This window comes from Heterodontus francisci, chromosome 15 (assembly GCF_036365525.1).
Source record: "Heterodontus francisci isolate sHetFra1 chromosome 15, sHetFra1.hap1, whole genome shotgun sequence".
NCBI classification, from domain to species: Eukaryota; Metazoa; Chordata; class Chondrichthyes; order Heterodontiformes; family Heterodontidae; genus Heterodontus; species Heterodontus francisci.
The window spans coordinates 89,530,847-89,557,671 of record NC_090385.1 but is presented as its reverse complement, the minus strand read 5'-3'; the positions used below and the strand labels follow the sequence as shown (position 1 = coordinate 89,557,671).

General features: G+C 45.5%; 1 protein-coding gene across 4 annotated transcripts in view; it reads right to left on the bottom strand.

Moving 5' to 3' along the window:
* LOC137377778 (sodium- and chloride-dependent neutral and basic amino acid transporter B(0+)-like) overlaps positions 1–26,825 on the bottom strand; it is a 109,359-nt gene that overhangs the window by 2,795 nt on the left and 79,739 nt on the right. For 2 of the 4 annotated variants that reach the window (XM_068047822.1, XM_068047824.1), the window contains 4 exons: positions 7,336–7,435; positions 6,421–6,530; positions 6,145–6,315; positions 3,175–3,266 (listed from right to left, as the gene is read on the bottom strand). In XM_068047822.1, coding sequence (XP_067903923.1) covers positions 3,175–3,266; positions 6,145–6,315; positions 6,421–6,530; positions 7,336–7,435 — 473 coding nt within the window. The remainder of the gene's footprint in view (positions 1–3,174; positions 3,267–6,144; positions 6,316–6,420; positions 6,531–7,335; positions 7,436–26,825) is intronic. The other 2 variants (XM_068047823.1, XM_068047825.1) reach the window with 2 other exon arrangements.

The following is a 26,825-nucleotide window of genomic DNA, read 5'->3' as shown; positions in this document are numbered from 1 at the left end:
GTAGGGGTGAAGTCGTGCGATTTTACAGAGGTAGAAATAGGCAGTTTTGGTGATGGTGCAAATATGTGATCAGAAACTCATCTCTGGGTCAAACACAAGATCAAAGTTGTGAACAGTGGCTCAGCTTCAGACAGTTGACAGGAAGAGGGATGGAAACAATAGGCAGGAAATGGAGTTCGTGGTTGAGACAAAAGACAATGGTTTCAGTCATCCCAATATTTAGTTGGAGGAAATTTAAAGGAGAGAGAGGTCGAAGGTCAGAGAGTGTTAGGAAGGAAATTCCGGTGTTTTTGACCTCTGTAGCTCAAGGCATGGCAGCCATTGGTGGAGCGATTAAAATCAGGGATACACAAGATGCCAGAATTACAGGATTGGAGGCACCTTGGAGGGTTGTAGGGCTGGAGGAGGTTAGAGAGATAGGGAGAGGTGAGGCCTTGAGGTAATGGGTGGACAGGATTTAATGTCAGTTCGGATACTTGCAGCAGAGTGTTGGAAGCTCTAGTTTACTGAGGGTGGAAGATGGGGGGGGGGGCAGCCAGGAGAGCAGCGGAATAATTAAGTCTAGAGTTGACACTTTGTCCATTGGACAGTAACCACTCTCGTTTCTTCCATTCTGCTTTCCTCATTCTCCTTTTCCATTAATTTGGAGAAGGGAGGATTTCCTTTGGGGGAAACTCCATGTCAATACAGAAGAACTTTTCAATCTGGATGGGGGAGGGGTAAATATTTCTTGTTGGTCTGACAGGCCCTCAGTCTGTCCAATGAAATTCCAGCTCTGTCAATCACCAAAGGCAGATACTTCCACCACGGTTGGGATTATCATCTCCGTGGAAACGATATCACAAACAGTAGCTGGACCAGCCACTGAGGCAGAACCGACAGATGCCTCACGCACTGGGAGGAGTGTGGAAGGCCAGGCCAGTGCAGAGCCCCAAGCTGATGACGCGCCTCTGAGAACATCTATTCGGCGGGAGATGTTGCAGGTTCAACATGCGGTGCATGAATATCTGGCGGAGGTGCCAGAGACACTGTGAGGTATAGCACATACTCTGGAAACTTACATCCAGGGCATGTCTGCCACAAACTCTCAGATTGGCGACTGCAATGGAGGAGCCAATACTGGAAGCCATCCGTCATCGCAGGGGGAGTGTAGCCTCCCTGAACCAGGCCATCAGAGCACAAACTCAGATGAGCATACGGCAGGTCAAGGCTGCTCATCCCGCTGATGTCAACTTTGAAGACCACTCGAGCCTCGATCGCACCCGACTTCCTGAATCCTAAAATGGCGTCTGTGCGTGATGATGCCAGGGACCCAACCCGTGTCATCACACGCCATTTTACCACCCGCACGCCGCCGAACTGACCTGATTAAGCTAGGTAGAATTCCGGCCTATGCTCCATTTGCTTAGTTTTTACCCACTCACTTAACCTATTCATAAGTGATTGGGCAAATACATGGTAGATACAGTATAATGTGGATAAAAGTGAGGTTATCCATTTTGGTGGCAAAAACAGAAAGGCAGATTATCTGAACAGCGATAGATTGGGAAAGGGAGAGGTGCAGCAAGACCTGGGTATCCTTGTGCACCAGTTGCTGAAAGTAAGCATGCAGGTGCAGCAGGCAGTTAAGAAGGCAAATGGTATGTTGGCCTTCATAGCGAGAGGATTCGAATACAGGAACAAGGATGTCTTGCTTCAATTATACAAGGCCTTGGTGAGACCACATCTGGAGTATTGTGTGCAGTTTTGGCCTCCTAATCTGAGGAAGGATGTTCTTGCTATGGAGGGAGTGCAGCGAAGGTTCACCAGACTGATTCCTGGGATGGCAGGACTGACATATGAAGAGAGATTGGATCAATTAGGCTTGGATTCGCTAGAGTTTAGAAGAATGAGAGGGGATCTCATAGAAACCTACAAAATTCTAACAGGACTGGACAGACTAGATGCAGGAAGGATGTTCCCGATGGCAGGAGAGTCCAGGATTAGGGATCACAATCTAAGGATAAGGGGAGTCATTCAAAAAGGAAACAGTGAGAGTTCAGGGCCAACATGTTCCCATAAAGGTGAAGAGTAGGACCAACAAGTCCAGGGAACCCTAGATGTCAAGGGATATAGAGGATTGGATCAGGAACAAAAAGGAGGCTTATGGCAGATTCAGAGGGCTGAGAACAGTGGAGGCACTAGAGTGGTATAGAAAGTGCAGGGGGGTACTTAAAAAAGTAATTAGGAGAGCAAAGAGGCGGCATGAAAAAACACTGGCGAACAAGATAAGAGAAAATCCCAAGGCGTTTTATAAGTATATTAAGGGCAACAGGATAACCAGGGAAAGAGTAGGGCCCATTCGGAACCAAAGTGGTAATCTGTGTGTGGAGCCGGAGCACATAGGTGAGGTTTTAAATGATTACTTTTCATCTGTGTTCACTGTGGAGAAAGATGATGTAGGTGTAGAGATCAGGAAGGGGGATTGTGATATACTTGAACAAATTAGCATTGAAAGGGAGGAGGTATTAGTGGTTTTAGCGGGCTTAAAAGTGGATAAATCCCCAGGCCCAGATGAGGTGTCTCCCAGGCTGTTATGTGAGGCAAGGGAGGAGATAACAAGGGCTCTGACACAAATTTTCACATCCTCTCTGGCCACATGAGAGGTACCAGAGGATTGGAGGACAGCGAATGTGGTACCATTATTCAAGAAGGGTAGCAGGGATAAACCAGGTAATTACAGGCCAGTGAGACTAATAACAGTGGTTGGGAAACTACTGGAAAAAATTCTGAGGGACAGGATTAATCTCCACTTGGAGAGCCAGGGATTAATCAGGGATAGTCAGCGTGGATTTGTCAGGGGGAGATCATGTCAAGCAAACTTGATTGAATTTTTCGAGGAGGTGACTAGGTGTGTAGATGAGGGTAAAGCAGTTGATGTAGTCTACATGGACTTCAGTAAGACTTTTGATAAGGTCCTGTATGGGAGATTGGTTAAGAAGGTAAAACCCCAGTCCTGCTGACATCAGGGGTCGTGGTGGGGGGGGTGCCAGAAAATGCCTATGGCAGAGGCCTGCCACAGGCCTCAACACCGGGAAGGCCCAGCCCAATATTGCTTGTGGCGGCCCTCCCGCCAGGCAACGGGAGACAAATTTAAATGTTTAAATTATTTAAATTAACGAATAAATAACCTACCCACTCCCGCCATCCGTTCCCAAGTGATATTGGTGCCGGTGGCCGGCACTCCCACGCCTTCGGGTCCCAGTCCGGGGATCTATGGTGAACCACTGGTGGGGGATAGGGGGAGCAGATTAGTTTTTCAGTGCTAGAGCAGGGTTGAGCGAAGTAAAACTAATACCTTTGGGTGAGGGTATGGTGGTAATTTGTAAAGATTAAAGTTTATGAACTTTGTCGGGGTAAGGTCAGTTGGGCAGGGGACGTTTTTTGGTGGGGAGAAGGCAAGCAGTTAATTACATGGTTTTGGTGGGGGCTGGGAGACAGGCATATTAAATGTTTTTAAAATTTTTCATAACATGTTCCTTTAAAAATTTAAATTGAATGGAACGGTTCGAAGTCCTTTAGAAATGGCGTCAGCACCTGTAAAAAGGCTGTTGACGCCATTTCCGTGAATGGACCGCCTGCCCCCTCCATGTCATTGGGGCGGGGGGGGGGACAATTCACCCCGGCCATTTAAATGAGCTGCCGTGTTTAACATCGCAGAGCCTCCATGACATGCAGTCTGCACGGGCAGACCACCATTGTTTACCATCGGCGGCAGACATGTAAAATGCTGCCCCTTGTTTTTCCACCTATCTTTGTACTGTCAGCAAATTTGTCTACAATACACTGGGTCCTTTTATCCAAGTCATTAATATAGACTGCAAATTTTTGTGTCCCCAGCACTGATCCCTGTGGCACTTCACTGGTTACGGTTTGCATAAAAATGACCCATCTATCCTGATGCTCTGTTTTCTGTTAGCCAACTCTTGATTCATGCTAATATATTACCCCAAACACCATGAGCTCTTATCTTGTGCAGTAAGATTTTATGAGACGCCTTATCGAATGCTGGTTGGAAATCCAAATACATTAAATCTACTGGTTGCAATTCATCCACCTTGCTCAATGCATCCGAAAAGAGATCTAGTAAATTTGTCAAATACGTTTTCCTTTTCATAAAACCATGTTGACTCTGCCTGATTGTATTATGATTTTCTAAATGTCCTGCTTCTACTTCCTTAATAATGGACTCCAACATTTACCGAATGACAGATGTTCGGCAAACTGGCCTATAGTTTCCTGTTTTCTAACACCCTCCTTTTCTTCAATAGGGGCATCACATCTGTGGTTTTCCAATACATTGGGACCTTTCCAGAATCTAGGAAATTTTGGAAGATTACAACCAATGCATCTCTGCATAAACTTTCTTTAAGACCCTAGGATGCAGGTAATCAGGTCCAAGGGACTTGTTAACCTTTAATCTCATGAGTTTGCCTAGTAGTTTTTTTTCTACTGATAATGATTGTTTTAAGTTCTTCCCTCCCTTTTGCTCCCAATTTCCTACTATTCTTGGGATCTATTTACCATGGAGACAGTTGCAAAATACTTTATCAAAGTCCCTGCTATTTCCTTGTTTCCCATTATTAATTCTCCAGTTTCCTCCTCGAAGGGACCAACATTTATTTTAGATACTGTCTCCCTTTTTATATACTTGTAGAAGCTTTTACTATCTGTTTTTATATTTCTTACTCGTTTACTCTCATATTCTAATTTTTTCTTTTTTATTTCTTTGTGGTCATCTTTTGTTGGTTTCTAAACTTTTCTCAGCCTTCTGGCCTACCAGTAATTTTGGTTGCAACATTGTATATCCTTTCTTACAATTTAATACCATCCTAAACTTCCTTTGTTAACCATGAATGGTTCATCCTTCCGATGCAGTCTTTGTTTTTTAATTGAATATATCTTTGTCGAGAATTATGAAATATCGCCTTAAATGTCAGCCACTGCTTATCTACCGTCTTACCTTTTAATCTATTTCCAGTCCACTTCAGACAACTCTGTCTTCATACATATGTAATTGCCTTTGTTTAAATTTAAGTTTCAAACCCAAGTTTCACACCCTCAAAATTATGTGAAATTCTATAACTTATGATCACTCTTCCCTAGAGGATCCTTTACTATGTGATCATTAATTAATCATGTCTCATTACAAATTACCAGTGCAAAAATAGCCTGTTCCTTGGTTGGTTCCACAATGTATCCTTCTAAGAAGCTGTCCCGAATACACTCTATAAACTTGTCCTCAAGGCTACCTTTGGTGATTTGTTTTGTCCAATCTATATGATGATGAAAATCACCCAGGAGCATTAGAATAGCTTTCTTATAATCCCTCACTATTTCTTGATTTATACTCTGCCCTGCAGTGTAGCTAGTATTAGGGGACCTATAGGCCATACCACCAATGACATCTTTCCCTTGCTATTTCTTATCACCAAACTGATTCTACATCTTGATCTTCTGATCCAAGATCATTTCTCACTAATGCACTGATCTTTCCTTTATTCACAGAGTTACAGCACCTCCTTTTCCTTTCTGCTTATCTTTCTGAAATATCAAGTACCTCTGACTATTTAGTTCCCAGCCTTGATCACCTTGTAACCACGAATTTGTAATGGATATCAGATCATAACCAATTATTTCCATTTGTGTCATCAATTTGTCTATCTTGTTACGAAGGAGCATAGATTCAGACAAAGAGCCTTTAATTTTGTCTTTTTACCATTTTTACCTACTCTGACCCGATTTGCTGTTGCACTTTTATGTTTGTACGCTCTGTACCTTCCTGTCACCCTCTAGTTATTATTTCTCATATTGCTACCCCGCACTATTGCCTTGTCCTTTCTTATTAATTTTCTAAATTTCCCCCCACCTGAACCCAGCCCCCATCATTTCCCCCACTACTTCCAGCACACATTCATTACTCGTGCACTAACACCCTTACCAAGATGGCATTCAGGCGTGGGCACACCAGTAATGAGCAGAACCATCATAGATGCCATTTTGGTTCTAACGTGCATTTGCAGCACGGAAACTACCATCATTGCAGAGGCCAATTTTCCACCCTCTGTTCCTTAATCTTTAAAAGACATCAAAGTATTTTGTTACCTGGCACAAGGTGGAGCCCTCAGACTGGGAAACTCTCACAATGGCGACAATGGGGATCCACATAATACAGAAGATTATCATACACCAGCCAAGTGCTATTGCCCAGACAGGATACTCAACAGGTCCATATGTTGGTGGGGCAAATGTTGCTAAGGACCAGATTAAGATTGCCTGAATGAAATGATTGCACAAAACAAGATGAGGTACAGAATGAGAGACTGTCAGCAGCTTGATTATTTTCAGTTTAAATGATTAAAAGATGTAACATCTCCTTACTGCCAGCAAACATGGAGAAATGAAAAACCAACACACTCTCCACCACAGCCAGAAGAGCCAATTCCTTTCGCCAATCATCATCTCAATGTCCTTGATGAATCTGTTTATCCCTGTGAACAAGAAGTCAGAGAGACACAATCACTTAGTTTGTTCTTCCTTCAGGGCAGCTGGTTTACTGTAGAAGTTTATTTCATACAGGGTGTTACTAATAAGCAGGTTAAATCAGAGAAGAGAACATTCCAGATTTCAAACAGGGTGACTAAACTGTTCCTGTCACCAACCTGATTGCTTATGAAATTAAAATGTTTGTACAAATCCTGAAGAACTCACTCTAGGAAAGGCCCATGTTTCATATCCATGCTGAGATGGACAGGTCCCCTGTATTCAGAATGGGGGAGGATGGACTATCAAAGTGAGCCTTTTGTCAGGAGTTGAAGAATAGCAAATGGATCCCAGAAGAAACATCATGAACACACTGAAGCAGAGTCTGACCTGTTGTTCCAACCACCTTGATCATTGGGAGAAACTGGTAACTGACTGAATTGAGTGGTAAAAAGTTATATATGTCAGGATGAAGCTGTTTGAACAATATCCCCATGAGCAATTCGCAGGAAAATGCCTGAAGGAAAATTGACCCCAGTTAACAAGCAGCTATAACCTCGCAAGTACAAGGAGATCATGAGTGTCGGATACAGAAAGCACTGACTGCCTGATATTGGATTTTGGAACCAAATGAGGAAATATATTTGACAACTAAGGAGAGAACTTGAATTCTCTTCAGCTTCAGATATGAAGAACTATCTACACAGCATCACCCAATTCATTTGTCTTGGTTTTTCTAAAGAGACATGAAGATCCACAAAATTGCTTTATGATTGAATTATTTTGTTTCAGTGTTTTTCCTGTTGTCCTCACCATAAATCCAGTTTAGACCAATGAGTTCCAGCAGAGCTATTGTAATGAGAATCCATCCAGTACAGAAATAATCCACTAAATGTAACCAGTAAATTCCAGCCTAAAATTAAATGGAAAATTGGAAAATGCTGCTTGAGTAAACCATAACACCCAAACATTCAAAAATAAGAGATTAAAGGACTGTGAAAAATTTACACTTTTACTCAATGATAAAACATCCAATTCTAATTTGTCTGCTAAATTTTTCCTCATTCCTTTTAGATCTGGAGCTAACTGTGTATCTGTTCTCTGCACCCCTTCAATGGCTAAATATCCTTTTTGAGATAAGGAGACCAAATTGCATGCAATACTCCAGATGTGCTCTCAATAGAGTCAAATACCTATCTGGTTTTGTATGAAAAATGTCCATTGCTATGCATCTCAATATCCTGTCTTATGTTTCAACAACCTCGGAACATGGTGCTAACAGTATGAATGAGACGTCCATCAAAACCCCCAAGATTTCTCTCCCTTCCCAATACTTCAATTACATTCCCATTTAACACATAGTCCACATCAACCTTCCCTCTGCTGAATCTCACAAGATTGCATTTCCTGTTATTAAATTGCATCTGCCATTTCTGGCCTTATGTTCCATTAGCATCGTTAAGTAGGTAAATTAAACTGTCAGATTAGTGACCACAACACAATTATGTATGATGAAGGTCTTTCCGTTCATTTTTAATCAACCATTAAAAGTTTGCTAAGATCCCAACATTGCAACATCTGCTGGTTTCTTCAATGATTCCAAGGTGTTACGATCAAGGCTGGAGGACTGCATTGTCTTTCTCTAGTTCCACTTCTCCATGGATCACAACATATCACATGGCGGCATAGTGGCGCAGTGGTTAGCACCGCAGCCTCACAGCTCCAGCGACCCGGGTTCAATTCTGGGTACTGCCTGTGTGGAGTTTGCAAGTTCTCCCTGTGTCTGCGTGGGTTTCCTCCGGGTGCTCCGGTTTCCTCCCACATGCCAAAGACTTGCGGGTTGATAGGTAAATTGGCCATTATAAATTGCCCCTAGTATAGGTAGGTGATAGGGATAGGTGGGGATGTGGTAGGAATATGGGATTAGTGTAGGATTAGTATATAAATGGGTGGTTGATGGTCGGCACAGACTCGGTGGGCCGAAGGGCCTGTTTCAGTGCTGTATCTCTAAACTAAACTAAAATGTTTTACCCAGTTACTGATACGGCTAATAATATACTTTATCTATTTTAGTTTCAGAATAAAATCCACCAAACAGGTTTCTTTAATAAACAGCAAAATTACTAATTTATTATAAAACAAGACTTATTCAATAAAGATGCAAAGCTTATTAACACACAGGTTGAAATATTGAAGTTTCCTTCCAAAGTAATCCAACACACACACGCACACACAAACACCCATACACAAACACCCACACACCAGTTAAAAAAAAAGGACGTTTTCTCTGCAGAGATCTCTTTACAAAAAAAGACAAAAAAAATTACTTTGGCCAAATCCTTGTTAATTCTTGAAGGAAAAGGATAAGATATGGTATGTTCCCAGGTGATCCCTTATTCTGGCGGCCAAATACGCATAGACAGTTGTCACTGGGATATTTTTGGAGCAGTTCTTTTCGGGTGACGTCGAGGAATAGTCTGGCAGATTTTCGAGGAGAATCACTGCATCAGGGGTTTCAGCTATCACAATGGATTCTCAGGATTTTTCAAAGAGATGGAAAAAGGATGAGTTGATATCTTCTCTCCTAGCAAGCTTACCCCCAACTGACTGAAAACAATATCAAAAATGAAACCAACTTTTGACCACCATAAATCTTGACGTGTCACTTCTCTGTAAACAACTCTTCGCGTCACCAAGGCTCCTGCTGTTTACTTAGCTTGAGATAAGTGACTTCCAGTAAAGGTTTGTTTTTAAACAAAATCTCAAGTCCTTCCAGTGACCTATTTTTTCAAAAAAAAACATAGTCCAGTATCAATGGAATCTCTTCAGTCTTTCAAAGTAATCCATTTCCCCAATTTTTAAACACGAATCCTCAAAAAATATTTTTAAAAATGGAAGCACTTTCATAACAAAGGTTCTAGTCTCCACTGCCCGATGAAAAATTAGTTCCATACATAGATGACTCTTTGTGTATTGAAGAGGTTCCTGATATCAGCTCTAAAGTTACCATTCCTAGTTTGAAGCCATGCCCCTGGTTCCACAGTTTGATTATTCACAATGGGCTGAATTTTACCAGCCCCTCGACGCTGCGGGTCACGGTGAGAGAGCTGGTAAAATTCTGCGGTGAGAAGCCCGCCTCGAACCCCAATGTCGAGAAGGGCCCGCCGCCTATTACTGGCAGCGGGGGGACCTCAGTGCGGCACCCCAATTACCATATTACCCAATTGGGCGTCACAGTGGCGCAGTGGTTAGCACCGCAGCCTCACAGCTCCAGCGACCCCCGTTCAATTCTGGGTACTGCCTGTGTGGAGTTTGCAAGTTCTCCCTGTGTCTGCATGGGTTTCCTCCGGGTGCCCTGGTTTCCTCCCACAGTCAAAGACTTGCGGGTTGATAGGTTAATTGGCCATTATAAATTGCCCCTAGTATAGGTAGGTAGTAGGGAAATATAGGGACAGGTGGGGATGTGGTAGGGATATGGGATTAGTGTAGGATTAGTATAAATGGGTGGTTGATGGTCAGCACAGACACGGTGGGCCGAAGGGCCTGTTTCAGTGCTGTATCTCTAAACTAAACATATTCAGAACAGTACTTACTTCTGCAGATTATGCAGCCCGCCGCCTCTCGATGCACACATCCAGATTTTACGTTGAACGGGCAGCCGTCACGTGCCGTCCCGTTCACAAACATAAAAGCCAGCAGGTCATTGGAGGCAGAAGGTTTCGCTACGGAAGGCGAGTTCTGATATTCAGGTGTCTCACTCTGCATACTGGAAGGGAGGAGGGAGGGAGGACATTCAGGGGTCTCACTCTGAATTCTTAAAGGGAGGAGACAGGGGGTCTGGGATTACTGGAGGGAAAGCTGTGCAGGCATGAAAGGAGGTACTGTGTACCCTCCCTCTGTAAACAGTGTACCCCCTGCATTTGTTAGCGTGTGTGAAGGAGTAATAGCACTCTATTCACCCTATGTGTGGGCAGGGTGCCAGAAAGGGCAGGAGTGTTAAGGTTATATGGATGGTGGGGGCAATCGATGTAGCTGGTAGGATCTTGATGTGGTCATGCTGTGCCACTCAGTGTTGGCCAAGATGGGCAATGCCATTTCACGCCATATAGTTGATCCATGAAAGCACCTCTCAATCTTGGTGGAGCTGGTATGTGATCACCAGAAATGCTTCATGTAAATCTGTGCCCGTCTCTCAGGCAGCTGCCATGACACCTGGGCTCTGCGCCAGTCCCAGCTGCCACCGCTGTTCACTGCACTGGCTCAGGTGGAGCTTCGTGGAGAAAAGGGCTATCCCTTGCAGACAAGGCTCCTGACACCAGTGACAGATCCCACCACTGCTGCAGAGGAGAGATACAACGCCAGCCACTGAGCAACATGAGCCACCATTGAGCAGGCGATCGGCATGCCGAAAGAACGCTTCCAATGCCTGGATAGATAGGGTGATGCCCTGTACTATGGGCTGAAAAGGCCAACTCTTTTCTTTGTTGCTCACTGTGCTCTGCACAACTATGCACCCAATAAAGGGCAGGCCTGGCATGATGAGGAGAGACGTCAACAGGATTCTTCCTCCGACTATGAGGACGCTGAGGACCTACAACAGCAAAGACACATGGGAGGGCAGATAGCACCCAAGCTCTGCGCGCAGGGCTAGCAGTGAGCTAGGGACGTATGGCAGTGGCTTATCAAAGGCTGTCTGCTCCATAGGAATTGACATGAGCTCTGCAAGCCACACATCACCCTCGCTCACCTGCTGTGCCGCAGTCCACATCTGCAACACCCCTGTGTAAACCATTAGAGGCAGCAGCTGACTGAGCCAATGTCCATGTCACTGCATCTGTGGAGACGCTCATGAGTAATGGTGGCATGGCAATGATATTGCATACGTTAGCTCTCCTGAAGGGCCAACGGTACAAAGGGATGACATTGGCGCTACATGCTGGCGCCCACCATTCACACAGAGTAAATGACACACATGTTGGTGAGGAACATTTAGTGAAAGATGTATATACATTGCTGTGACACCCGTGCATTCCCATTTGTGTCAGTGCGTTCTCTGTAAACACATGCGAGTGCCCCTTCTCGGTGCAACCTCTGTGCTATCAACTTGACTGGAGGAAGGCTGCTGATCTGATTGCCCTTTGGCTGTGGATCACTTTGGCGCGCGTACCCTGCATGCACGAGGCCTAGAGGGTCCTGGCTGGCAGAGGGAGTGCTCGTTCATCCCCTTCCAGCAATGGATCCTTTGATGGCGGATGGCCCCACGGCTGCTTACCTCCTCTGCCATCTCCATCCAGACTGCCTTGTTCAGGCGGGAGGGCCTCATCTTACCTTCACTGGTGAAAAGGACCTCCCACCTTGCCCCCACAGCCTGGAGGACAGTGATCGGGGAGGCTTCGCTGCACTATGGGGCCAGCCTAGAGCACCTCTCTGCCATCCTCGGTTTTTGGTATGGTCCTTTAAATGCAAAAGTGACTCCACCGTGTCACTGCTCTAACTTCTGGCTGCAAGGTTTGTCTTGCACATGTTTGAAAACTAATGCAGGACTCGTGAGGAAATCTGTACTGTTGCCATGGTTTTTCAACAATTGCATATCGACACATGTTCACAAACACTTTGCCTTTAACTTCCCTGTAGTTTTTGAAGAAGCTATTGATTTTCCTTGGGATATCTTTGTCTGGAGAGGGTTAGTTGCCCTTGTTTTATCTTGTGAATACTTGGAGACAATCATTATTCAGAATATTTACTACTTTGTGTTGATCTTCAGATCCAAGCTGTTTGTATCCTTTATGGTTTTTACATCCTCTTTGCTGCTTTACTGCTGTTGTGATACTGAAGGAGTTACTCTATTATCAAGCTGAGCCTCAACTGTGATGCCTTTTACCAGATCGCTCTTTACATCTCATTACTTTTGAAATGTGCTTTTGCATTTTCTTGCAGTAAGTCCTGTCTCTTATCGTCCTGCAGGTTTTGTAGAAGCCATTTTTCCTCTCTTTTTGACTTTTAGTCTGTTTGCTAATTTAGACTCATGTTTATTTAATGCACTGTTACCTCTGGTGTCCCCCAAGGATCAATCCTTGGCCCCCTCTGATTTCTCACCTCTATGCTGCCCCTTGACGACATCATCTGAAAGCACAGCACTGGTTTTCAATGCACGCTGGTGACATCCAGCTCTGCCTTAGCACCATCTCTCTCGACTCCTCCATTGCTACTAAATTATCAAGACTGCTTCTCCGAATTCCAGTACTGGATGAGTGGAAATTTCGTCCAATTAAATAATAGGAAGACTGAAGCCATTATCTTTGTCCCTGCTCCAAACTTCATTCCGTAGTTACCAACTCCATCTTTCTCCCTGGCAACTGACTGAGACGAAACCAGACTGTACACAACCTTGGTGTCATATTTAATCCTGAGATGAGCTGCTCACCACATAGCTGCACCATCGCTAAGACTGCCTATTTCCACTTTCGTAACATTGCCCCTGTCCAAGCTCATCTTCTGCTGAACCCTCATTCATGCCTTTGTTATCTCCAGACTTCACCATTCCAACCCACTCCTGGCTGGTCTCCCACGTTCTACCCTCTGTAGACTTGAGCTCATCTAAATCTCTGCTGCCTGTGTCTTAACTCACACCAAGTCCTGTTCACCTTTAACCCTGTGTTTGCTGACCTACATTGGCTCCCAGTCAAACAATGCCTTGATTTTAAAATTCCCATCTTTGTTTTCAAATCTCTCCATGGCCTCATCCCTCCCTATCTCTGTAATCTCCTCCAGCTCCAAAACCCTCCAAGATACCTACACACATCTCATTCTGGCCTCTCGAGCACTCCAATTTTAATCGCTCCAACATTGGTGGCCGTGCCTTGAGCTGCCTAGGACCTAAGCTCTGGAATTCTCTCCCTAAACCTCTCTTCCCCTCTACCTCTCTTTTCTAATTTAAGATATTCCCTGAAGACTGCATCTTTGACCAATCTTTTGGTCATCTGACCTCATCGCTCCTTGTGTCGGTGGGTGTTGTACTTTTGTTTTGTTATATCCCTATGAAGCGACTTGTGACATTTTATTATGTTTAAGGCGCCATATAAATATACATTTTTGTTTGATTTAGTCTGAGAATGCTGTTTTTGGGATATACTTATACTGTCGCAGGCTTGTATTTTTTTTCTCCTCAGGTTTAAAACAGTGTGTGCCTTTAAGACTCTGTTTGAAAACTGCGTGCCTTTAAGACTGAGCGCAGAGTGCCAGCTGTGCCTGTCCCTAGGCCACAGCAGGAGAGAGAGAGGTCACATAGTATAATGTTTCAATTCAACTGTGTGTAAAACTGGCAAAAATCGGTCTAAACCAGCAAACAGCGAAGTTTGCTACTGGAGAAAGAGCTGTCTATTCTCTCAGCAGAAATTCTACAAGGAGCTACAGGCTAAGTTAATTGCCGAAAGAAAGAGAAAGCCTTTTTTTTAAAAAAAAGACCATTTTGTATTGCTGAAAGGAGCAAACCTCCTTTTCTATACTTCCAAGCCAGGAAGTATTTGCTTCAAGATTGAATCTCTCTTGATTGACTATATTTTCTGGAATTTACCGGTGGTCTTGATGCCTGCTGCAGCGAAGAGTTTGAATGCCTATCAAAAACAGGCATTCATCAAATTCATGTGAAGACTTCAAGTAGCATTCGATTATTTCCACATTAGAATACCTCACCCAACAGGAATGAAACTGTCATGCAGCACACACCTGCCAAGCATGAAGCATATTAATTTCACCACATGGACATTAAATTTCAAAACTGTTGTTGAAGTGAAGAAAGGATTTGCTTTAAAAAATTGCCAGATCTCGGCTGGAAAGATATTTGAATATTAACAGACAGTGCTTGGAAGCACAAAACAGCCATTCCCTGACACATTCAATGCACAATGGACCCTTGGCTAGAAAGACATTTGCATATTAACAGACAGTGCTTGAAGAGTATTAGGAAAACTAATAGAATTAAAGGCTGACAAGTCCCTGGATGGCCTGCATCCTAGCGTCTTACAAGAAGTAGCTGCAGAGAGAGTGGATGCATTGGTTGTAATCTTCCAAAATTCCCTATATTCTGGAAAGACCCCAGCAGATTGGAAACTAGCAATGTCACACACCTATTCAAGAAAGGAGGGAGACAGAAAGCAGGAAACTGGAGGCCAGTTTGCATAACAACTGTCACTGGATAAATGCTGGAATCCACTATTATGGGAGTAATAGCAGTACATCTAGAAAATCATAATACAAACAAGCAGAGTCAGCATAGTTTTATGAAAGCAAAATGGTGTTTGAAACATTTATGAGAGCTCTATGAGGATGTAACAAGCAGGGTGGATAAAGTGGAGCCAGTAGATGTAGTGCATTTGGATTTCCAAAAGGCACTCAATGAGCTACCACAAACATGGTTACTGCACATGATAAGAGTTCAAGTTGTTGGGGACAAGATATTAACATGGATAGAGGGTTCACTAACTAACAGGAAACAGAGGACTGGATTTTAAGAGCTCAAAAAATGGTGGCCCGCCCATGCGGGTCGCAAATCGAAGAGCCACCGCAGTCTCAAGCGTGACAGCCAATACCAATCGCCACTCTCCCCCGCAAACTCATGGAGGGGGGCGAGCTGTCCATCCCCGGCAATGGTGTCAGCTGCCTGTGCACAGGCACTGACGCCATTTTTAAAGGGCTGTCAACCCTACCGGCTAATTTAAATATTTAAAGGCAAATTGAATATATCTCTTTTGCCACTTGCCCCCACTACAGCAACACCCCCACCCCCCCACCGCCGAGTTCCAGTATTTCAGACACCCACCACCCTCTAGGTGGAAAAGCTTTTCCTCATGTCCCCTCTAATCCTTCTACCAATCACCTTAAATCTGTGAGCGCTGGAAATTGACCTTTCCGCTCGGGGAAACAGGTCCTTCCTGGCTACTCCATTTAGACCACTCATAATTTTGTACTCCTCAATTAAGTCACCCCTCAGCCTCCTCTGTCCTCAGGAAAACAACCCTAGCCGATCCAGGCTTTAGAAGCTTCAGACAGGATAGAGGGGGATGTAAAAGGGGTGGGGGAGTTGCATTACTGGTTAAGGAGAATACCACAGCTGTACTGTGGGAGGACACCTCGGAGAGTTCATGCAGCGAGGCAATATGGGTGGAGCTCAGGAATAGGAAGGGTGCAGTCACGCCGTTGGGGGTTTACTACAGGCCTCCCAACAGCCAGCGGGAGGTAGAGGATCAGATATGTTGACAGATTTTGGAAAGATGTAAAGGTAACAGGGTTGTGGTGGTGGGTGATTTTAACTTCCCCGATATTGACTGGGACTCACTTAGTGCTAGGGGCTTGGATGGGGCAGAATTTGTGAGGAGCATCCAGGAGGGCTTCTTGAAACAGTATGTAGATAGTCCAACTAGGGATGGGGCCATTCTGGACCTGGTATTGGGGAATGAGCCCGGCCAGGTAATCGAAGTTTCAGTGGGGGAGCATTTCGGGAGCAGTGACCATAATTCCATAAGTTTTAAGGTACTTGAGGATAAGGATAAGAGTAGTCCTCGGGTGAAGGTGCTAAATTGGGGGAAGGCTAATTATAACAATATTAGGCAGGAACTGAAGAATTTAGATTGGGGGCAGCTGTTTGAGGGTAAATCAACATCTGACATGTGAGAGTCTTTCAAACGTCAGCTGATTAGAATCCAGGACCAGCATGTTCCTGTGAGGAAGAAAGACAAGTTTGGCAAGTTTCGGGAAGCTTGGATAACACGGGATATTCTGAACCTAGTCAAAAAGAAAAAGGAAGCATTTGTAAGGGCTGGAAGCACTTGTGGAATATAAAGACAGTAGGAAGGAACTTAAGCAGGGAGTTAGGAGGGCTAAAAGGGGTCATGAAAAGTCATTGGCAAACAGGATTAAGGAAAATCCCAAGTCTTTTTATACATATATAAAGAGCAAGAGGGTAACCAGGGAAAGGACTGGCCCACTCAAGGACAGAGATGGGAATGTATGTGTGGAGCCAGAGGAAATGGGCGAGGTGCTAAATGAGTACTGTGCATCAGTATTCACCAAAGAGAAGGACTTGGTGGATGATGAGCCTAGGGAAGGGAGTGCAGATAGTCTCAGTCATCTCATTATCAAAAAGGAGGTGGTGTTGGGTGTCTTGCAAAGCATTAAGGTAGATAAGTCCCCAGGGCCTGAAGGGATCTACCCCAGAATACAGAGGGAGGCAAGGGAAGAAATTGCTGGGGCCTTGACAGAAATCTTTGCATCTTCATTGGCTACAGGTTAGGTCCGAGAGGACTGGAGAATAGCCAATGTTGTTCCTTTGATTAAGAAGGGTGGCAAGGATAATCCAGGAAATTATAGGCCGGCTTGCCTTACGTCAGTGGTAGGGAAACTATTAGAGAGGATTATTCGGATCAGGATTTACTCCCATTTGGAAACAAATGAACTTATTAGCGAGAGACAGCATGGTGTTGTGAAGGGGAGGTCGTGTCTTACAACTTTGATTGAGTTTTTTGAGGAAATGACGAAGATGATTGATGAAGGAAGGGCAGTGGATGTTATCTATATGGACTTTAGTAAAGCCTTTGACAAGGTCCCGCATGGCAGACTGGTACAAAAGGTGAAATCACACGGGATTAGAGGTGAGCAACTCCCCCACCCCTTTACATCCTCCTCTATCCCGCCTGAAGCTTCTAAATCCCGGAACATTTAGCTGCCAATCCTATCCTTCCCTCAACCAAGTCTCTGTAATAGCAACAACATCATTGTTCCAAGTACTAATCCAAGCTCTAAGTGCATCTGCCTTACCTGTTATACTTCTCGCATTGAAACAAATGCACTTCAGACCACCAGTCCTGCTGTGCTCTGCAACATCTCCCTGCCTGCTCTTCCTCTTCGTCTTACTGGTCTTATTTATTAGTTCCCCCTCAGTTATTTCACCTGCTGTCCGACTGCTCTGGTTCCCACCCCCCTGCCACACTAGTTTAAACCCTCCCGAGTGATGCTAGCAAACCTCACAGCCAGGAAATTTGTGCCCCTCCAGTTTAGTTGCAACCCGTCCTTCTTGTACAGGTCCCACCTGTCCCTGAAGAGATCCCAATGATCCAGATATCTGAAACCCTTCCTTCTACACCAGTTGTTCAGCCACGTGTTTAGCTGCACTATCTTCCTATTTCTAGCCTCACTGGCACAGGGAGTAATCCAGAGATTACAACCCTAGAGGTCCTGTCTTTTAACTTTCTACCTAACTCCCTAAACTCCCCCTGCAGGACCTCATCACTCTTCCTGCCTATGTCGTTGGTACCGATGTGTACCACAACCTTTGGCTGTTCCCCACCACCCCCCCACCCCGCCCCCTCAGAATGCCCCCTGTCTGTTCAGAGACATCCTTGACCCTGGCACCATGGAGGCAACATACCATCCTGGAGTCTCTTTCACATCCACAGAAGTGCCTATCTGTGCCCCTGACTATTGCTCTGCTGTGCTTTGTCCCTCCCTGCTGAACAACAGTGCCAGCCGTGGTGCCACTGCTCTGGCTGTTGTTGTTTTCCCCCGATAGGCCATCCCCCCAACAGTATCCAAAACGGTATACTTGTTAGAGAGGGGGATAGCCACAGGGGATTCTTGCACTGACTGCTTGCCCCTTCTAGCCATTTATCTGCCTGCACCTTGGGTGTAACCACTTCTCTAAAACTCCTGTATATGACACTTTCTGCCACTTGCATGCTCCTAAGTGCATCCAGCTGCTGCTCCAACCGATCCATGCAGTCTGTGAGGAGCGGCAACTGGGTACACCTCCTGCAGATGTAGTCGTCCGGAATGCTGGAAGCGTCACGGACCTCCCACATCTCACAGGTGAAGCACTTTACCCCTCTAACTGACCTTTCTAGCACTAATTAATAAATTAATTTAAAATACTTATTAAACCCTTACTAAATTATGTCACAATTAACTATATGGTCCCGAGTGCTAGATTTCTACTATAAATATTGAATGCTAACTACATTCAATAATCTCCTCCCTCCAGTTTAGTTACTCTACTTATTATTTAATTAGTTAATTCGGGTTTTAATCAATTTTTTTCAAAGTTTTATTTTCAAATTCAGTACAGATTCCCTACCAGCCAATCAATCACAGCTTTCCTGTGACGTCACTTTTTCAGTTTGTGATTATGATATTTCGATAAGGATCATCATAAAAAGGACAAGATCGAAGGTTTTGACAGTACAGTCGAGGAGGGGGGTCAGGAACGGTCAACCTGGCTCATGGACCTACAAATTCTCACTGGACCAATCACATGGAGGATTGTAAGTTATCAGCCAAATCCAAGGGGTATTTGGGGCTGAGAGTTTTAAAACAATTTTAAGTGTAGCAACCAATTGGGTTGGGTTTTGAATTGAGTGAATTTGGGGCAGAAACGTGGGGTTTTGCGAAAAGGTTTACTTTATATGTCGTGGTAACTTGTGTGTTTGGGTGAGCACTGAGGTTAAATCGTGGAGAGATTTAAATTGGACTAACCAATCAAGGTATCGTGTGGTGTCCTTTAAATTAGTTTAGAGGCCTTTGTGACAGGGTGTTAGGAGGATTTTTGCTTTTTTAAATAAACAAGTTTGTGGTTCAGCCCAACCCTATATCTGTGCAATTTGTCCTTTATAAAATTCTAAAGTCAAGAAGCACCAATAAGGGGGCAAATGGGAGCAGTCTTACATATTTGGCAACCGTGGCAGGAGTTTAAGGTCAAGGACAAATTATGGACGGGTCCAAGGGCAAGAAACCCTCAATGGGGGATAGAGTATCCAAGTATGTGGGAAGCAAGTTAGACTTTTCTGCATCATGGGTGCAGGAACTGATGTGTGCTGACTGTCCCGATGACGGGATCCAGTACAGCAGGAGTCGGCCGGCTCCCGAGGCACCGGGTCCACCGAGACCGGTTCCCCCTGCGACAGCAGAAGTTCGGCCCGCCCCCAATAGGCGGTGGTCCAACGCAGCTGCAGAGTGACTATGTGGTTCTCTATACTACCCTACATTTACAGGAAATGCTAACCGGCGTGCCGAAGCTGAAACACGGAGGGGACACCTCTGTCCACTTCGCTGGCATAGAGCAGATAGAGGTGATTAACAATTGCGATGAGGATGCGATGAAAAAGCTGATCATGCTCTCTCTAGACGGGAAGGTGTACCAAAGCTTTATCTGCGGCCACTACGATAGGAGGGGGAAATGTAAATGGTCTGAAGGATGAGATTTTGGTTGCACTGGGACATGGTCAGAACTGCCCGTTCTTACAGGTCGAGCAGACCCGGCAGCTCGCGGGTAAGGCGCCGGATGTGCTTGCCGTCCAATTATGGCCGGTGAATTTGAAGGCTACAGGGGGGAACCAGGACCTGGTGATCAAGAAAAAGGGAAAGGCAGAGCCTATCGAGGCTCCTTGTGGAGCAGCCAATGTAGTGGTTAAGGAAGGGATGCTGTTTAAAGGAGAAATGTGGATCGTGCCCATGTAATACCGGGAGGAATTCATACAGCTCTCCCACGGGGAACCAGGACCTGGACATCTAGGGCCAGAGACGACCTGGAGGAGAGCAGAGGAGGCAGGTTGGTGGCCTTATCTCAGGGAAGAAGTAAGGGAATACTGCAATAGCTGCTTGGTGTGAACTGCTAATAACCCAGATCCCTGCCACAGGAAAGCCCTGCTGGGACAGAAGGGTAGAAGGGCCCTGGCAATCCATACAGATAGACTTTATTGTGCCACTGCCTACCACTAAATCCAGCAACAGATATCGCTTGGTAGATGCTTTTTCCAAATAGGTGGAAGCCTTCCCGTGTAGAACAGCCAAGGCATTGGTCACCACCAGGATCCTGGTAAAGGATGTGTTCTCCCGATGGGGACTGCCTCAGATAGTGCAGTCAGATCAGGGGAGCCATTTCACAGGACATGTTATGCAGGCCACCCTGAAGCTCTTAGAGATAGGGGAAATGGCATGTAGCCCACAACCCTCAGTCATCAGGTATGGTAGAGAGGATGAACCAAACCCTAAAGGAAAGGCTCAGGAAAGAGATAGAGGAGCACTCAAAGAAGTGGGAGGAGGTCCTGCACTAAACCTAATGAATATCAGGGCCAGCCTCTCTAAAAGCACAGGGCACTCTCCACACAAACTGACCACCAAGAGGGCGATGCGGACCCCAACTCATGTATTGGTGCCAGGCCTGACTGAAACCCAGGCTAGAGAGATCAGCCGGGATTGGTTTGTAAAGGATCTTTGAGACTCTCAGGGAAATCCATTAGGAGGCAGCAAATAATATGGGAAGCCAGCATCAGAAGAACAAATGTTGCTGGAGCCACAGAGAGTACAGGAGTGGAAGGTAGGGGACCAGGTCATGGTGAGGAATTATGCCCGGGTAGGAACATTCGACCCGCTATATATGGGGACATACAGTATCGTGGACAAGGCGAGCCCCATAGTATACGTAGTGCAGCTCCCAAAATGGCCAAAATGGTTCCATATTAACCAGTGTAAACTCTATGACCCTGAGGAAAGGAAGGTAAAACAAATCAGGGCCAAAGATACAATCATGAGCCATGATGGATGTGAGTCCTTCCCCCATGTTTTGGGATGATGACGAGGACCCAGACAGCAGGGCGGTAAGGAGGAGCAGTCAGGCACCCCAACCCAGGGTGCCCTGGACTCCTCCCAGCACACCAACTCTGAGCCGCAAGAGACCCCACCCTGACAGACAGGAAGGGACAACGTGGTAATTGGGGCACCCCCTGTAAATTTGTACATAACTAAAGTCTGACCTGTGGAGGGAGGACCCCTCACAGACTAGTGCTATTTTTCTTCTTTTCCTCTTTTCTTTAGAAGCAAATCAGATCCAAGGACACGCGATGGGACGTACCTTGTGGCTGAGCGTGGTGGCACTCCTGGTGGGAGCTGGACAGATGGATCAGGGCAACACTGAGATGTCTTTCACCCATGGGTGTATGGGGGGAGCTGGACCCATCGTAACACAAGGGGGCGAGACAAGGGACACAGATGGGGCAGCCATATATTCCCATGAGGGAAAGGGACAGGATTGTTTGGGGTCAAATTCGACCAAATACTCCAATTCCACCGGATACCAGTTCGGTGAAGTATCAGTGCCCTGCCCAAGATTAAATATTACAGCCAGCAGCAAGGTACAGGTGAAAGAAGGAAGGCAAGTTTGCTTGGAGTGCCAGGGGAGCAACTCAGTGGGATGGTGGTGGTGGTTGTGAAAGATAGGTCCGACTAAGGGGACTGGGAAAGATTGGGAAACAATTCATTTAGACAGGTCGCTGGGACAAAGTGGGGAGCAAAATTGTGTTGGGACAAATGGTGGAAGGAGGAGTAAGGGATCTGTGTGTGTGCAGGGATCAGAAAATAAATGCCAGAAGGGGGCAGCCATTGTTTTCAAATGCCAATGGCAGGATTCTGGATCTGGACTGGAGTGGACTCAGAGTCTAGACTCTAGCGTGGTCCCAGAGCCCCCGAACACTGCCGATGCTACCAAACTGACAGCACTTGAAAAACAGCCCCCACCCAGGGCCCAAAAGGCCTAGGTTATAAAAGTTAAGTGTCCCCTAACAACACCCGGACCCAGAAACGGATTGGTGCTGCTCCAACAGGGAAGGTGTTGTGCCATAACTTGCACTATGAGACAGCATCTGTCATCCTCAATTTGACAGAGGTACGACTGGCCTAGTGGTGCTCAGCAGAGATGGAGAAGCTATATGAGAAGTTGTTAAAGGAAATGTTCCGACAATTCTATGAGCTAGATTATGGGGACAAAAATCGGTTGGATTTGTATGAATTGGGCAGTAACAGGCAGACCGGCTCAGGAAGAGGGAAGAGGAAGTTGATCAATGACACAGTCACAGTGTTTAATACAGGGACATCATTGATCAATAGTTTAGATAGTGTCCAACTCCAACTGCAGGTCAATACCTTGTGGGATCAGTTAAAGAAAATACTAGGGGAAGGTAATGAGGTTGAAGGGCAGGAGATACAAGAAAACCAAGTCATGATAATCCATCTGAAAGAAATAATAGCTGAGCTGGAAAGTCATGCCCAGACTATAAACAAACTAATAAAAGAGGACTATAACGCGTCAGACCAGGCCGCCCAGAACGATGCGTGCATTATGTATGGTGCGTGGTTGCTAAGTGAAGGGCGGAGTTATTTGGAGGATTTGAAGCAGGGTCGCGTACCATCATGGGTCGACAACAGACACTCAAGGGCCATGAGCACCCACGACAACCTCATGAACCCGTGCCAGCTGTGGTTGGCCTCAGTAGCGTACCCAGTTCCAATGGACTGTGGCCATTATAACCAAACTATAATGGGGGGGGAGTTCTCAGGATGCCAGTGATGGACTGGTGCCAGTTTACTGAGTGGAGAATGTTGGGGTCATCCGAAATAGGGTGCATGTGCGGCATCAAAAGGCCCCTCCGTATGTGGTTAAATGGGGGATCTCCATGTTTGGTACAGACATGAAGGGGTGTCAGGAAAGGGGTTTGCATGTGGTGTTGCGTCCATACCATCTGAATGAATTCCACTGACCGGTGTGTGGGTTTACATTGGAAGGAAGTGATGGTTCAGGACCATGGTCCACCTCAGGTAACATATGAGAGCAGCGGGACATACTGTGTTAACACCAGCGCGAGCCGGTTTAGGCTAAACAATGACACATGGTGCCCGATCCAGGACCTGACCTATTTTAAGCCCCTGATGGAGGTTCAGATTTTGCAGGAAAGGATAATCCCTATCTGGGATCATACTTCGGTGAACCTCACCATAGGCATTGCCCTCCCAAACCTCCAAGAATACATAGCCCACTTTGGATATGATATTCCATCCCTGCCCGAGCACCTAACGAAATTGGAGAAGGAGGTGGAACTGTCGCGAAAGCACTTTTACACTTTGGAACAGAGGAACAGAGACACGGGGGATGATATTAGGGAAACAGCCTCCCCACCCTGGTGGGATATTGGTTTCAATATTGAAATTCCCTCCTGGATTCGAGTTGCTTTGCACATGTTGGTGATTGTACAAATGATTATAATATTGTATGTGATAAGATTGTTGTGTAAACTGAAACGAGAAACCAAAAGGCAAGCATGGGGAACTGTTTAAGAAAGGGTTTGATAATGGATTCTAATGTATAGATAGTGATTTGGCTGAGGCTCACAATTCCGGTAACGCAACAGAAGATTTCATCAGAGGTAATATCTCTAGCATGAGAGATATTAAAAGGGGGAGATGTGGGATCGGAATTCCTTCCCCACAGCCGGACTGTAAAACTGGACTTTGTGGAATATGGGGAAGGAACCCCAACCCCCACGGGCACTAGCACGGTGAATAAGAGCCAAACCTCAACACAAAGCACACAGAGGCAGGCTGCATTCCGACGGGTCAATTTTCAAACATCCCAACATCACAACAGAACTGATACTGTTAAAGGACTGGAATTTGGGACATTATTATAACAGTGACACATGATAACTGCCATCATGTTGTGATTGGGGAGGCAATTGCTTCAAATAACCACACCCAGACCACAGCATTCACTCCTGTCAAGACAGGAGAGAAACCTCTTTCATGGATATTAGCTTTGGAGCCTGGATTACCTCACCTTGGTGGAGTTCATTGTTCTCGGTCAGGGAAATCACATCAGCACTAAATGGATCTGACTGGACCAGGCAGGTTACAGAGGAATAAGATTAAAAGGTACTAAGTGCTGAGCATCCAGCAGGATGGCTTCAGTAGATGTGGTTATGATATTTCAATAAGGATCATCATAAAAAGGACAAGATCGAAGGGTTTGGCACCGCCGTCAAGAAGGAGGGTCAGGAACAGTCAACCTGGCTCTTGGTGGGGAAGAGACGGTTGCCCACATCCTTCTGAAGTTTGTCTTTGCAAAGCAGGTATGGAAAGAGATGCAGTGGTTTTTGTCAAGGTTCATCCCAAGCAGCTCTGTAACAGGAGACTGCGCTCTATTGGCTGTTCCCAGGGACGCACATTGAGATAAACATCAACTTCTGCTGGAGGACCATCATTTCGATGAAGGACATTCTTTGGTCTACCCGAAACTTGCTGGCCTTCCAGCGCAAAGCATTGTCCATGACTAAGTGTTGCAGACTGGCACATTCCTAGGTCCGGGACTACGTGATGAGGGACGCACTAAAGCTTGGGGCAGCTGCTGCAAAGGCTCAATGGGGAGAGACCTCTGTGTAAGGTCCTCCCGCCATAGTGAACTGAGGGGCTGGACACATGGGAAACCCCTTGGGCTGTCTACACCAAATATGGGTTTGCTGTAAAATGTACATGGCATGTAAAATGGAATGGAAGGCAACTCACTCCTGTATTGAAGAAAACTGATTTCCTTTGCACTTTTTGGAATGTCAACTTGGTGCTGTTTTGAACTGTTTTGTTATGTATTTTTTACAGATTTTTATGAATAAAGTATATTTTTGGGAATAAAATGGCTCGTGGACCTACAATTCTCACCGGAAGCAGCAACCGCACGGAGGATTGTAAGTTATCAGCCAAATCCAAATTTGAGGCTGAGAGTTTTAAAACAATCTTAAGTGTAGCAACCAAATTCTGGGAGGGTTTGGGTTTTGAATTGAGTGAACTTGGGGCAGAAACATGGGGTTTTGCCTATGGTTTTTCGAAAAGGTTTATTTTATAAGTTATGGTGACTTGTGTTTGGGTGAACGCCGAGGTAAAATCGTGGAGGGATTTAAATCGGACTAACCAATCAAGGCGTTGTGTGGTGTCCTTTAAATTAGTTTAGAGGTCTTTGTAATAGGGTGTTAGGAGGGTTTTTGTTTTTTTAAATAAACAAGTTTGTGGTTCAGCCTAACCCTGTGTCTGTGTAATTTGTCCTTTATAAAATCCTAAAGTCAAGAACCATCAGTAAGGGAGCAAATGGAAGCGGGAACCACTTGCAGCAGTTAACTCTCTGGTTTTATTTACCCTCTGCCAATTTGCCCATGACTAAGGTAATAATCAAGAGATTATTACCTTTGTGGTTCCGTTTTTCAATTTAGCCTCAAATTGCTCATACTCCCTCAGTAGAAGACCTTTCTTAGGTCTTTGGTACCTAGGTGGACCACGGCAACTGGATCCATCCATGTCTGCTCCAAGTCAGTCTCCAGCACGAGGAGATGTCCTTAACTCTTGCACAGGGCAGGCAACACAGCCTTCGGGACTCACATTCTCAGCTGCAGAAAACGGTATCTATCCCCCTAACTATACTGTCCCCTATTACAACTACATTCCTTTTCACTCCCCCAACTTGAATGACCCCCTGTACAATGGTGCTGTGGTCAGTTTGCTCATCCTCTCTGCAGTCCCTGCTCTCGATACATTACATTCTCCAGAGTGTTAATTTAGGATTTTCTACATTAAAGATTTCTAATCAAATTAGTTCATTTTGTAGCTTTCTACCTCCCACAGGAGCAACTTCATTTCCCTCCCAGGTGTCCCTGATATCTGGCCTGAACCAGCAACTTTTATTTGTTCACCTGGTCTTTTCGGGACATTGTAAACCCCTAAATGTTATTTTAATTTCCACATTCTGAATTTACTCATGTTCCTGATATTCAGATCACATCAGAGCTCCCAAACACTACAAATTCCTTTAATTCTGGCAATGCAGCACTCCCTCAGTGTTTCACTGAAGTGTATGCCCGGATAATATGCTTAAATCCTGGATTTACAAACCACAAACTTCTGATCAGAGGTTGAGGGCTGGATTTTAAAGAGTCCTCAATACCAGGAACGGTGATGGGGGGGCATGAAGATTGTGACAAATGAGGGCCGCCACCAACCCCAACGATGGCAGTGCCTGTACCGATCTCGGTGGCAGAGAAGCCTTGTGGCAGCCGCCCTGCCGCTTGGTGACGTGACCGGCCTTATAATTTGCAAATGCCTTCTTACCTTTCATTAATATGCAGGCCGAAGCGATTCTGTCAGCAGGTTGGGATCTTCATTCCGACGTCAGCAATGTCGTGTCTTTGAATCCCAGTTTGGGAAAACGAGCATGACACCTTTGGGAAGGGGGCAGGAGGTGATTTTTCCAGTGCGGGAGGGTTTGAACAGGGTCAGAATCTTTGGATTGGTCGAGGGGGTGATGGGAAGGAGTAAAGGGCAAAGGTTCCTAACTTGGGCGTTGTGGTGGGGGGGGTGGGGAGGGGTGCGGTGGTGGGGAGGGGAAGGTCAAATATTAATGGTAGGTATTCCGGGGCTTGGGAGGGCGGGAATGGGAATGATGTGTAATG